This window comes from Austrofundulus limnaeus, unplaced genomic scaffold, assembly GCF_001266775.1.
Source record: "Austrofundulus limnaeus strain Quisiro unplaced genomic scaffold, Austrofundulus_limnaeus-1.0 Scaffold972, whole genome shotgun sequence".
Lineage (NCBI taxonomy): Eukaryota > Metazoa > Chordata > Actinopteri > Cyprinodontiformes > Rivulidae > Austrofundulus > Austrofundulus limnaeus.
Genome location: NW_013953374.1, coordinates 427 through 12,825, shown reverse-complemented (window position 1 = coordinate 12,825; position 12,399 = coordinate 427). Strand labels below are relative to the sequence as shown.

At 39.9% G+C, this 12,399-nt stretch overlaps 1 protein-coding gene across 1 annotated transcript in view; it reads left to right on the top strand.

Moving 5' to 3' along the window:
- The window catches only part of LOC106533560 (AT-rich interactive domain-containing protein 1B), a gene marked incomplete at its 5' end in the record, with an annotated part of 68,850 nt that extends 58,963 nt beyond the window's left edge, over positions 1–9,887 (top strand). Inside the window, 5 exon segments of the mRNA XM_014029914.1 lie at positions 1,888–2,012; positions 3,565–3,659; positions 6,199–6,381; positions 6,818–7,033; positions 7,968–9,887. Of these exon segments, the coding sequence (XP_013885368.1) occupies positions 1,888–2,012; positions 3,565–3,659; positions 6,199–6,381; positions 6,818–7,033; positions 7,968–8,258 (910 nt within the window). The 3' untranslated portion in view covers positions 8,259–9,887.
- Positions 9,888–12,399: the final 2,512 nt, after the last annotated feature.

Sequence of the window (12,399 nt, the reverse complement as noted above, 5' to 3'; positions counted from 1 at the left end):
CCCCCACTCCTCCCACCCCCATAGCCCTGATAGCGGCACATGCATATATTAAGTGTGATTAAACGCTGTGCAGCGCCTCCATCAAGTGCTTTCTAATGGGCTTTTTTATGACATGAATTAGTCATAATGGGAGAGCGCCACAGTCGAAAAACACCAACCGATGCTGTTGTTGATTTGGATTTTTCTGTATTCACATGAGAGTTTGTGCGTCTGTTGCTTAAGGTGGATGAGGGGTGAGGGACGTTCTTATTATTGTTGTTATTTTTTACAGTATGGACAAGTTTCTTCTGATGGTACTCTTTGTGTCTGCATGCAGAACCCATTTCTGACTCAGTTAAAAAGGTGCCACGATCAAAAAGTGAATTTATTTCTGCCTCTTGACTCATGCAGGGACTTTTTAGGGAACACGTAGGCAGCATTGAAGGAGTCTATATTTCCCCCCGTTCTTTGACGGGAAATGGGGACAGATAAGCGTGGATTTTGTGTTTCTTCACCGTGGCGCTCCCCCGTGCACCTCAGCCCCCATAGAGGGATTACATATGTATCATCAGCCGTGCTCTATGACTAATTACATCTGTGAGATGAGATTATGGGGAGGTTTACCAAGCCGATCCCTCCTCTCAGGCTATGTGCATCGCTTCCAACACGTGGTATTATATGATGTGTGGAAAAGGAAAGACTGATGCCAGTTAGGCCGGTATTGACTGACGTGTATATCACACAAACGGCTCAGCATCCCCCTCTGTGTCCTGACATGTTCTGCCTCCTTCATTTATTCCTTTAACACACAGTCACTTTGCATCCTTTTATTTCCTGACTGTATTATTGTGTCAGACCTTTTATTTTTCCATTTTGTACCTTTTGATTTCTCCCACGGTTGTCCTGGTGGTAATCATTAGAAGATGGACCTAATGGTTCCAAACATGGTGTTACCTTTCAGCTTTCATGTCATAGGCTTGGCCTGTCTGCCATGCAAAGCTATACTCTGCTTTTAGTCTCACACACACGTCCTTGTATTTGAATCAAACTGAGGACATTGTATTGACTTCCATTCATTTTTGTAACTATTTATGCCTAAATCAGACATTTTCCTTAAAACTAACCATTACTTGTCTATAGTTAACACTAACCTGAACCAAAACTTAGTTCACACCATACCTCTAAACTTAACTAAAGCACAGCAGAGCTGCAAAGAAAGCGAGGACATTGAAGAGGTCCTTTGATAGTAACTATGGCGCATATGGTCCTCACTCTGTAGTCAAAACAAGCACATATACACACACAAACACACACGGATGGCTAGTATTCAGCAGGTTGCAGATAAGCCCCCTCTGATGTCACTTGCAACACCATGTGATGAGCTGCCAGAGATGGAGAAGGGAGGCTGAGCGAGCGGCATTGATTTCCGCCGCCACCATGGCAACAAATAACAAGATCTTCTCCAAAAGCACACCTTAATTAGTTAAATTATGACTTGTGGGATAAGAAGAGGGAGGACGAGAGGGAAGAGAGAGGGAGGTGGGATTAGTAGAAGAAAAAAAGAAGAAAAGTTTTTTTTTTATTACTTGTTTGTTTTTGATTTTAGATGCTATGTGCTTATCCTGAATTATTTAGAAGAGCTGTTTGTTTGATCAGGGATGTGCTGTGTCTTTTTAGCGTGGCTTTCATGAAGTACATGCTTCTTTTTTTATTTGTTTTTTCCTTCAGAATAAGTAAGAGAGGATGGCAGCGACAGACTGCCAACAATCATCTCTGTCATTATGACTTCTGTTCTTCTGCAGCTTTCACTGTTACCAGCTTCTCTCCACAGTCTGTCGTTACATGGTGGCTCTAACTTCATTCATGTCTCATAGATCTGATAACATTGTTCTGCTCTGTGTGTGTTAGGCAGGGAAYCTACCAAGGCCTCGGCATCAACCAGGGGAGCACCGTCTCCTACAGTCAGTCAACGAGCAACAACAGTTCAGCCACAGGGAACGGACAAGCTCCGGCCTACAACATCCCTCCTTCAGGTACCGAACTAATGCAAACCAGCAGAGCTGTTTAAAGGGARCCCTGATTAGTTGTAACATTAGACTTTATTTGATAAACATATATTTTAACTGTAAAATAAAMACWGTAAAAATACTGTAGGKTGTTTAGTTTTGTAAATTTTATATTTTAACACGGACGGAGCCATTTTATTTTACACAAAGCATTCTGGGTAAATGCTGATGTGGATAAGTCACCGGTGTGAGCGAGCTATATCCACCCTGAAGGTTAATCTTGGACAATATCTGATGATCGYCTCTTTTAAATGAAACCAGAGAGCGTTGACAGAGAGGAGAAGGTAGAAATGACTCAGCCTGGAACTGAAAATATGGATGGAGGACAACAGTACAGTACAGTATCTGTACTTTCAGTGTACTACTAAAGTTTATCTTGGCTTAATGTTTAAGCATTAGAATAGACTAAGTATACTTTAACTTTTAGTACACCTTTATTAAAAGCCAAGTATAGTGAAAGATAAACTTGGTTAAGTATATCTCAGATAAGTGCAAAAAAAGTAAACTGGAAGTATACTCTTTTATTATTATTATTATTATTATTATTATTTAGTTAGTTAGTTTTTAGTTTAAAATTAGTACACTTAAATAAAACTGCATGTACTACTTTTTGCTAAGAGAGGAAAATTCCTTTTCAATGCTGATAGCTAATATTTTCATTTATGGAGTATTATTATTTTTTATTATTATTTCATGTGTTTTAAGCCCATATTAGCAGAATTTTACATCAAAGAAAATTGCAAGTCCCACTGACAAAGGAAACTAAGATCTGAAGTCCAAAATGCTCAACATAAAAAGAAATTGCCAACTATATTGTCAAAAGGATGAAAAGTCTTTATTTTTCATATTTAACTTCAGCACACAACAGAAGAATAAAAAAAGGCCAACCTTAAGCCTAGCCTTGCATTAAGGACACTTTATTTGTTCTAAAGAAATATGCAGGTGACACTGTGAAAAGTAGGATTTGAATTCTTCAAATGGAAGCATAATGTCAGCTGCCAGGTTCTTTTCAATGCTAATCGGTTATTTCATCATCTTTTTGAATTTGTGAAAGTGTAGATGTTTCCTACAAAKCTATGAGACTACAGCAGCTCAGTTTGCTTTAATTGGAGTTCTTTGTGTCCGTCTTTCACGAAGGCGATGTTTTCAACGCTGCGTTTGAGACGAACAGTCGGACGGTCATAAAGAGACCTTGAGAGAGCAGAAAGAAAATATCTCAGCAGAGAAATGTTGTGACTTTTTTTCAATAAAGCTGTACATCTCAATGTTGCACAGGTTTTCTCTCAAACAATGAAAGCACTCGGGATTTAGATGGTTAAAAAGGTGAATGTTTACGTCTGTGCTGCTCTGAATGCATATGTTTTAAATGTACAACTCCAATTTGTTTCACTTTACTCAAAACATGCTGAATGATTTTAATTTTCAGCTTAAGACAAAAATCTTATTCTGTGTGAAACTTTTGCAAAAATATTGCACGAATGGATTTTGTAATTTTTATTTTTTATTTTTCCCCTGTCAGGACTCTCAGGAGATGGCGTAATGAGCCCGGATGGAAAACTAAAGTTAGACGTCAAAGACGATGGCAGCAACAACAACGAGCCACACAAACCAAAGGTACCATCTTTTGCTACCTCGTTATTTATTGTGCAACACAAAAAGCAGCTGGTAGTATTTATGCCAGTGCGTGTGTGTCTGTTAGTGAAATATCTCATGAACCATTGGATGAATTTTAATGAAACTCACACAAAGTTTTCGTTCGATGTTTATTTACAGCTAGTTACCTTTTGGAGTTAACCTGATTCAAGATGGCTGCCACAGCCAGCTGACCTAAAAAAAACATAAATGGCAATAAATCTGTCAATTTTAAAGATATTGATCAAACATTTAGTACAGCTGACACTGATGCACAATAACTATTCTAAGAGCTAACAGCTTGCATCAAATCTGTTTACAATTTTGACATTAGATACCGAGTTTAGAAGCAGTTCTGTCCGACTGTTAGCAAAATATTTCATAAACTGTTTGAGAGATTTTATGAAACTTCTAAAAAGTATCATAAAATCTCTCAAACAGGTTATGAAATATAAAGTATCGGATGTTTTTTGACAGCTGACAAATGTCTGGGGTTATTCCACGTCACGGCTAACGTTAGAGGTCACAGAAATGGCCATAGCTCCATCAGCTTTACAGATATTGAGTTAAAATGAATGTGGTGGTTGACGAGTCTTTCAAAAACACAAACTCTGTGACATCTTTTAGCATTACATGGTTGCACCACATGCTGTTTTTAAGGTTTGAACAAATCAATTAAAACTCTGTCAACATAAGATCGTCTTTGTCTGAATCTCTGGGGTGAAAGGCCGCAGGTGAAATTCAATCCTTGGAGAAATTCTCGCCCATTTTTTAAATTTTTTTATCTACATGAATGAAGTCAGATCTGATCTGCCTGTGTCTGCTGTTTTCTCCCCATATTTAATGATTTGTTTAGCAATTTACCGCTCTTAATGTTTCTCCGGCTTCGTGCTCGCCCGCAGCCCTCTCTGCCTGCTGATGTTTCAGCAGCTCGAGCTGCAGTGAAGACAGAAAGAGAAAACAGAGGGCTTGGCTTCTGCAGCGCAGCGCAACGCAACGCAGACACACAGAACATATTGTGCACATGAAGACACTCTGCGACTGAGTTCCACAACGTGCACAGCTCTTCCTCTGTACCTCGTTTACGCGTCTCACAAACAATGCTGACTTCTCATTTTGACCTACTATAGTAGCTCAGCAACAACAAAACTCTGCTCTTTGCACTTCCCCCCCCCCTCCCCTCCCCTTTGTTTCTGCACACACACATGTACTCACGCCTCCATCACAACCACTACACGGCTTTTCCCTCCAAATCCCTGTCTTTTCTTTTGCTGATTACGGTAGTAGGGCCTTTTGAATTATTTAAGGCAGCCCGAGCAGCCAGAAAGACCCCCAGTGCTCCCCAAAGAGATGATCTGTCTGCCAAGAAAGAGAAAACGAGTTAGAGATTCAGACACAGAGACAGCCACGGAGAGGCCCAGAAAGATAAGGTTTTGCTGACATGAGCATTCTGCACACAGACTAGAAGCACTTGTCAAGCTGTTGTTCCCTCTTTTGCTGCTTCTTACACACACACACACACACGTTCACACACACTGATGTTTATGAGCACAGAGCGATTCACACAAAGTGGAGTTTATATCAGTTTGATTTGCATTTATGTTAAATCTCCTATTCAGACAAATTGATACGTTCCTTCAACACAATCTGCTCTAATTCACAGTAACAACTACTGTGAGCATTCTTATTAAAAGCTGTACTCACACATAATGAAAACCCGCATGCTCATGCTGAGATATAAGAAGCTGTTGCGTAACATACTTTATAAAAATATAGATATAAAAATCACTGAGGAAGTTATTTATGATCAGCTTTTARCATAAAGTCTTGGACAGCCTAGTTTTCTTCTTAAAAAGAGTTAAAACTGAAATGTATAACTTGCATTCACTGAAAATGGTACAAAAACGACAAATTAATACTGGAAATAACTGATTTTATTAGTTAATGTTGAAATTCAAATGCTCATTTTTTAGTAAAATGACAGAGAAATTTTTATTAATGAGCTAAATCAAATATTGTAAGGATTTGAGAATTTAGCTCAGCCAGACAGCATTCATAGTTTCAGACATAAAAATAGTAAAGAATAAACTACAAATATCTTAAATTTAAAGTTGGAAAATATCATCTATAAATTCCCCCATTTTCCAAACTTTAAAATGAGTCTCAAGCATCAAAGTCGTATATTTTTAAAGATCAATAAAGAAGCTAATTTCAAACATTTAAAGTGTTTTCTGAACTGTGTTTAGTTTACATTTTTAAGTTTTACATATTTTTATATTTTGCTAACACTGGTGTTTTTCAGATCTCTGGCACAGCACTGTTTTCTGTTGCATTATGTTTTAAATGCAGTGTTTTCTGCTGCATTATGTTTTAAATGCAGTGTTTTACGTGCATTATGTTTTAAAAGCAGTGTTTTACGTGCATTATATGCAGTACATAGTGGTGAGCAGCAGTAGCAGCAGCAGAGTATAAATAAAATGAAATATTTCTCCAAACTGAAATGTCTCTGATGTCATTTCAGCAGCTTCAGGACAGCTACATGAACAACAACAGCAGCAGCGTGTCCCAGCCGGCCACTCCGGGCGGCACCCTGCCCATGCCCTCCCCGCTCTCCCCCAGCCCCGCCAGCCTCTCTTCATACCACGGCGATGACAGCGACAGCATCAGCAGCCCACCTTGGCCTCTCAAGACCCCCTCCAGCCCTGTAAGAACCAGAAACTGGGTTTGTTTGTGTGATGCTTTTCTCCTGGATAAATACAGAAAATAATAGTTTTACATAAAACTTTTATTATGCGTGTAAACCCTTGATCCAAAGTGTTTCTCTGATCTAAATTGTGTTCTGAACCTGAATTAAAGCCAAACATTGTTTAGGGTTAACCTTTGGTCACCAGTTTGAATTTAAAGGCGTGTAAATGTGCTGAAACACGAGCCGTGCTCTGAACAAAATGCTCTGAAGACGTGTTTATTTTTTCCTCAGTCATTTGGCCGTTCACGCTGTATAAATAACAGATGAATTTTTAATGACTGGGTGAGTGGGTTGTTGTAGCAGCAACAGGGAGGGAAAAAAACTGCATATTGTGTTACTACTACCTCTCTCCTCTACGACTCAGCGTTTTTTTTTAATCATCTGTCCTCAACAGAAAGTCAACCCAAACTCCTCCGTCGGCGGCGGCGAGCGAGTCAGCCGGCTGTACGAGCTGGGAGCTGAGCCCGAGAGACGAGCTTGGGTGGAGCGCTACCTGACCTTCATGGAGGAGCGGGGCACCCCTGTTTCTCAGCTTCCAACCATGGGCAAGAAACCACTGGACCTGTGGAGGCTCTACATGGCTGTTCGGGAGATAGGAGGCCTCGCGATGGTAACGCACGGAGAACAAGGGTCGAAGTAGATGTAAAAGACACGGCGCAGTCCTTAAAATAGCAACTAATTTACTTCTTGTGTAGCAGAGTCACCTCCCTTTTATCATTTCAACATGCTTTTTTTAGTATTCTCCAGCAGCGTGCTCTCTGGCTAAATGGCATGTGGCGCACTTGTAAATGTTAAGAGATGTACTCGAAAGAAAGAGGTACATAAATTAATTCTGAACAGCCTACTCTCAGATCTGAGCTCACGTGTTTTTTTTATAAAAAGGGAAAAAGTTTTAAATATAGTCTTCCAAGTGGACAACGGTACAGAGAAAAGCACGAGCGCTCCTGTGGCTCCACATGGACTTCACACAAGATTTTTATCTACTGAGCTGCAGGGAGTTGTAGTTCAATAAACCCTGGGTCGTGTGCGGGGCGGCGTTTTCACCCCAAAGGTGCGAGTAGGTCCATTTATTTCACAGCAAAAAAAAAAAAKAAAACATATTTATATATTTGTATGAATCGATTCCACCCTTAAAGAAAAATTGTTTTCTGAAATGTGTAGAAGTTTTTCTCCCTGAAAGTAGAGCTTCAAACCAGACAAAAAGTGCTCAAGAATAAAAGTAGGTTGCTAGTAAAAAAAATTAACTTTTTAATGTTAAGCTTTTAATGTAGCTTAATTCTGTTTTGCCTTTATATTCCAACCACAAAATGAAAACTCGAAAAATTGTGTTTCCTGTGAAAACACTGAGTTTTGAATGGGGTTGTTGAAAGTTGCTGAAAAAGATGAGTTATTAAAGCCAAAAGTAGCAAAACATTAGATAAAAGCACCAAAAATATAGCTAAAAGTGTCATAAAATCCTCACAGAAGCTAAAAACGACAGGGGTCAGGTGACTGATGCTATAATCTCATTCTGGATTCTCTGTGTGTGTGTGTGTGTGCTTCAGGTGAATAAGAACAAGAAGTGGCGCGAGCTCTCCGGCACCCTGAACGTCGGCACGTCCAGCAGCTCGGCCAGCACGCTGAAGAAGCAGTACATCCAGTTCCTGTTCGCCTACGAGTGTAAGATGGAGAGAGGAGAGGAGCCGCCYGCAGACAGCAACAGTGGCAGCAGCGTGACCGAAGTGGACAACAGGAAGCAGGTCAAGATCCAGCCGCCCTCACCTGGTACGCTTCTCTCTCTTTCTTCATTCTTCTACATTTTTTTTTTATGGCTCGCTCGTCTGTCAGCAACATGAACAAATGCTGTTGATCAATTCAGACGTCTTACTTGAAAATGATTCATCATGATTCATGAATTTAAACAAATTCTCTATAATCTGAAACTCCAAACTCCTCAGTGACATGAAGAATGAGTCTTAAAGGAGACGTATCCTGATTTAAATCTTTCTATATGAAGTGGAACTGCAATGGTTTCATCTGAATTCCTCCTTATTGTAACTCCACAAGCCCCTCTTTCACCCATTTTCTGAGCCGCGTCTCAGATCAACATATTTTGAGGCTGTCTCTTTAAATCCAAATGAGACGCTTCACACCCCACCCCTGTCTAGCTTCCAGACCAACCTGTTGTAGCTTCATAGAGGGGTTTACGACTAAATAGCTGCACAGAAACTTTTTATTTGCAAATGAATTAAAAGATGTCAACAACAGAAGACTTGTCCATCCAGCCTTACATGTTAGAGTCAGAGTTTGACCCAGAGCCTGAGGACAATGAAGACCACCAAATAGTAGTTGGTAAGTCCAGACCTTATTTAGAAGTTCCCTCGCAAATACTGTGATGTAATAGTTGAATGAACGAGTTGAAAAGTACGACCCAAACAGAACATAAAGATATCTTTGCAGCACTGGGAGAAAATAAATTTAACTTTTCTGCACTCCTACAGACTCCAAGTCCACAACAAAATGGGTTTAGCAGCTAAAAAGTTGGATTTTGCATGATATGTCCCCTTTAAATTAGATTTATTCTTCAGTTCAAGATAAAAATAGCAGGAAATAAAACTGCACAAATACATTACCCCTATTTAAAACCCAAGAGAAAAGAGTGAAAATGATCTGTTTTGATGGGATGATTCATAGTTTAATAGAGGTGAATTATGTTCCAACCACTCCTTGCACTTCCAACCTGAGACTCGCCTTTATTTGATTACAGCGCGAGGAGGTTAAGTAATATTATTTTGCAGCACAAAAGGTGCTTTTTGTTTGCGCGCCACTCGTTTCACACATCTGCGCACTATTATGAAGTGAGGGAGCTTCGGTGCGAACGGAGAGGTAAGGTCGCGTCACTAATTTGCAGAGGAGATGAGGAAAGTGAACCTTGCTTTTAAACAGGACACCGGAGCTCCTCACCTACCTGAGACACTGCAGATTGCTTTTCCTGGAGGGCGGAGGAGAGGGTCTGCCACGTGCACACATACACAGATGACACAGATTTACAGAAATCTCATCTTCCAACTCTCTCGCAGCACATTATCATTTATAATTCAGGCTCTTCTCGTCGATTCAAGAGGATCTAAGTTTCACTGAATTTACACAGGAAGTTGCTAACGTGCCAGTCCAGTTCTCAACCTCAACTCTAAGCTGCTRTTTGTGCAACACTTGAAGGAAGCCCCCCTGACAGATCAGGCGGTCTGCATACAGGAAGAACTAGGGCTGCACAATAGATCAACAATATATCATCATCGCAAAAACAGCCTGTGCAATAGGCATATCGCAAAAAACTGCATCAACTGCAATAAATGTTTAACTCTGTTTACATTAATGCATTTTGTCAGCATCAGTCTGAGAAATAAAGTTGACACCATCAAATCAGAACCACTTGTTGGACAACTGCACAGAAAGAATTTGCGGTTGGATTTTAATTTGTTAACTTTTAGTTTAAATCCATTTATCTATTTTCAGATGTTTTTAGTATTTATTTTAAAAAATTGATAGTATGGAGGTTTTTCAGTATTTAGAGCATCAGAAAATGTTTAATGAGGTAGATGTTTAAAAGTCATTAAACTGTATGCATGCAGTTTGTTGTTTCATTGATAAACCACAGGTTTTCCTGAWATTGTGCAGCCCTAGTAAGAACAGGGCCCATATTTATCAAACTTCTTAGAATTACTCTTCAGAATGCTGTTAAGAATGGACTTAAGTGTAAAAAAAATTCTTAGCTAAAAGCTGAGCCTGAATTTCACTTATCAGGCATCTCACTCTGACTTTAAGGGAAGTGTCAGAGRAAATCTTAAGTGTCAGTCGTAGAGTTCATTTACCACACTTTGCTGTGCCGCAAAGCTGATCCTGGATGATGTCGTTACAAAACCCACGGCATGGACCAATCACTGCCTCGGATTTCACGTTTAAGAAGATTCTCAGAGAAATGTCAAGATAGAATTGTGAAAATCCTCTGATAAGTTCACATTCGACACAATCACGTCACAGCAATGTCAAAACGTGTCACGTTGTACTGATTGTCATAAATAACATCAAATAAAATACATCACGAATAAAGAAAATCTTGCGYATTATTTAAAAAAACTGCAGCTTGAATGTTTTTTTTAACGTCTCGGAGCCTGAGGACATATTGAGTTTGCACCTTCCTCCTCTCCCCCTTCAAACACACACTAAGGATTTTTTTTCTTTTCTTTTCTTTTATGAAATTAACAGATTTCATAAAGTTTGAGTTAAAGAAAGAAAACATAATAAAAGTTCAATCCCACCTTGGGGTCGGCTCTCCAAAAGCTTTACAGAAATGTCCAACATTATTCTCATTCGTAACCTTATTTTAGTTCCACTGTACATTGTAAACGTAAATCACACTTAGGTGGGAGACCCCCAGACCACTTAGTGCCATTTCTGAGGTGGTGCAGAGTATTCTTGAGGAGGACACAGGTGTGATCTCTGTCTCCTCAGTCCATCTCAGACCCCTAGTGGCAACTCTAAACCTCTTAAGAGTCCTCTGGAGCAGTCTTAACTTTTTGGGAGAGTAAGAGTGGTTCTTTGACTTAAGAATTTTGATAACTTACTTTTACACTTAAGTCTGAGAGTAGGAGCAAATCTAAGAAATTTTCAGCACTTAAGTCTAAAAATCCACTCTAAGAAGTTTGATAAACACGAGCCCAGGACTCTTATTTCTGCTAAAATGATACTGAAGCCATTTTAGATGTAAAATCTGTTTTACTGTTGCAAATACACAAATGGAGACAGAAAAGCCCTCAGATAAGCTTCTTTTGTGAATCTTTCCTACAATTTATAGACTTATTTTTGTGTTTAATTTGAAACAAAAAAAGGCACTTTTCATTCTTAGTGTCCAGTCCTGGTCCTCGTGGATCACTGTCCTGCATGTTTTCTGGGTTCCTTTGCTCCAACACACCTGATTTGAATGAATGGTTGATTGAAAGGCGTCTGCAGAACTTGAAGAGGTAAATTTAATCACTGAACCAGGTGTGCTGGAGCAGAGAAACAAGTAAAACCTGCAGGATATCAGCTCTGGAGGACCAGGATTACCCCTGCTGAGGTGCTCCCTGCTTGACTTGATCCCAGATTTAAAATGAATGTAAATGTAGTATTTAGCCTCAATTCATATGAAGTAGAACCTGACAGAAGCYAAGTTGGTTTTGCTGCAGTTTTTAGTTTTTTAAGTACAGTAAATGTACTGAATGTATTAGTTGCTCTCATCTGAAAGCCTCACGACATTCAGAACTTTAAATCTGATGTCTTTAATATAAGAAGGGAAACATTCTGCACATTTAGAAAAGGATGGATAATAGACACGGTCACACAAATTGGTTTTAAAGTTTTTGGGGAAACTAATGTGGAAAAACGGTTCAGATGCTCCTGTTTTCTTTGTGCTTGTTGCTGTTGATGAGTTCTGCTCATGTCAGCTCGGTACAAACTGCCCTGCTGACTCCCTGCCAACCTATATATAGACTGACAGCTCAGTGATGTCACTGAAGGAGTCTGTCCAGCGGCGTGATGGGGGCGGGGTGTGTTTATGTGGTGGGGAAGGATTAATGGGGACTGGAACGCTGAGCGTAAACAAACTCGACCTCACCGTCACCTTTCATTCACAAAACCCGCTCAGCTGACTGACTTTCTTTTTTTTTTTAATCCCTCCCCCCTCCTCTTTAACCACTCCACTGGATTATGTCACCCACTGACACACATGCAGGCTTTTATGTCTCCTGCGCACACACTTCTTTTTTTTCCTCTCTGTCATTTTCTTTTTTTTTCTTCTGCTAAATGTGGAGCGAGGGGCTTGAGTTCACACTCCTCTTCATCTTCATACCTCCACCCCTCGACTTCACAGATCTGTCTGACTGCTCACCTGCTCTTGAAGGATGGCAAACCTCTTAACCTCGACTAACCCCACTACTGTTTCCTCTTCTGTGCGTGTGC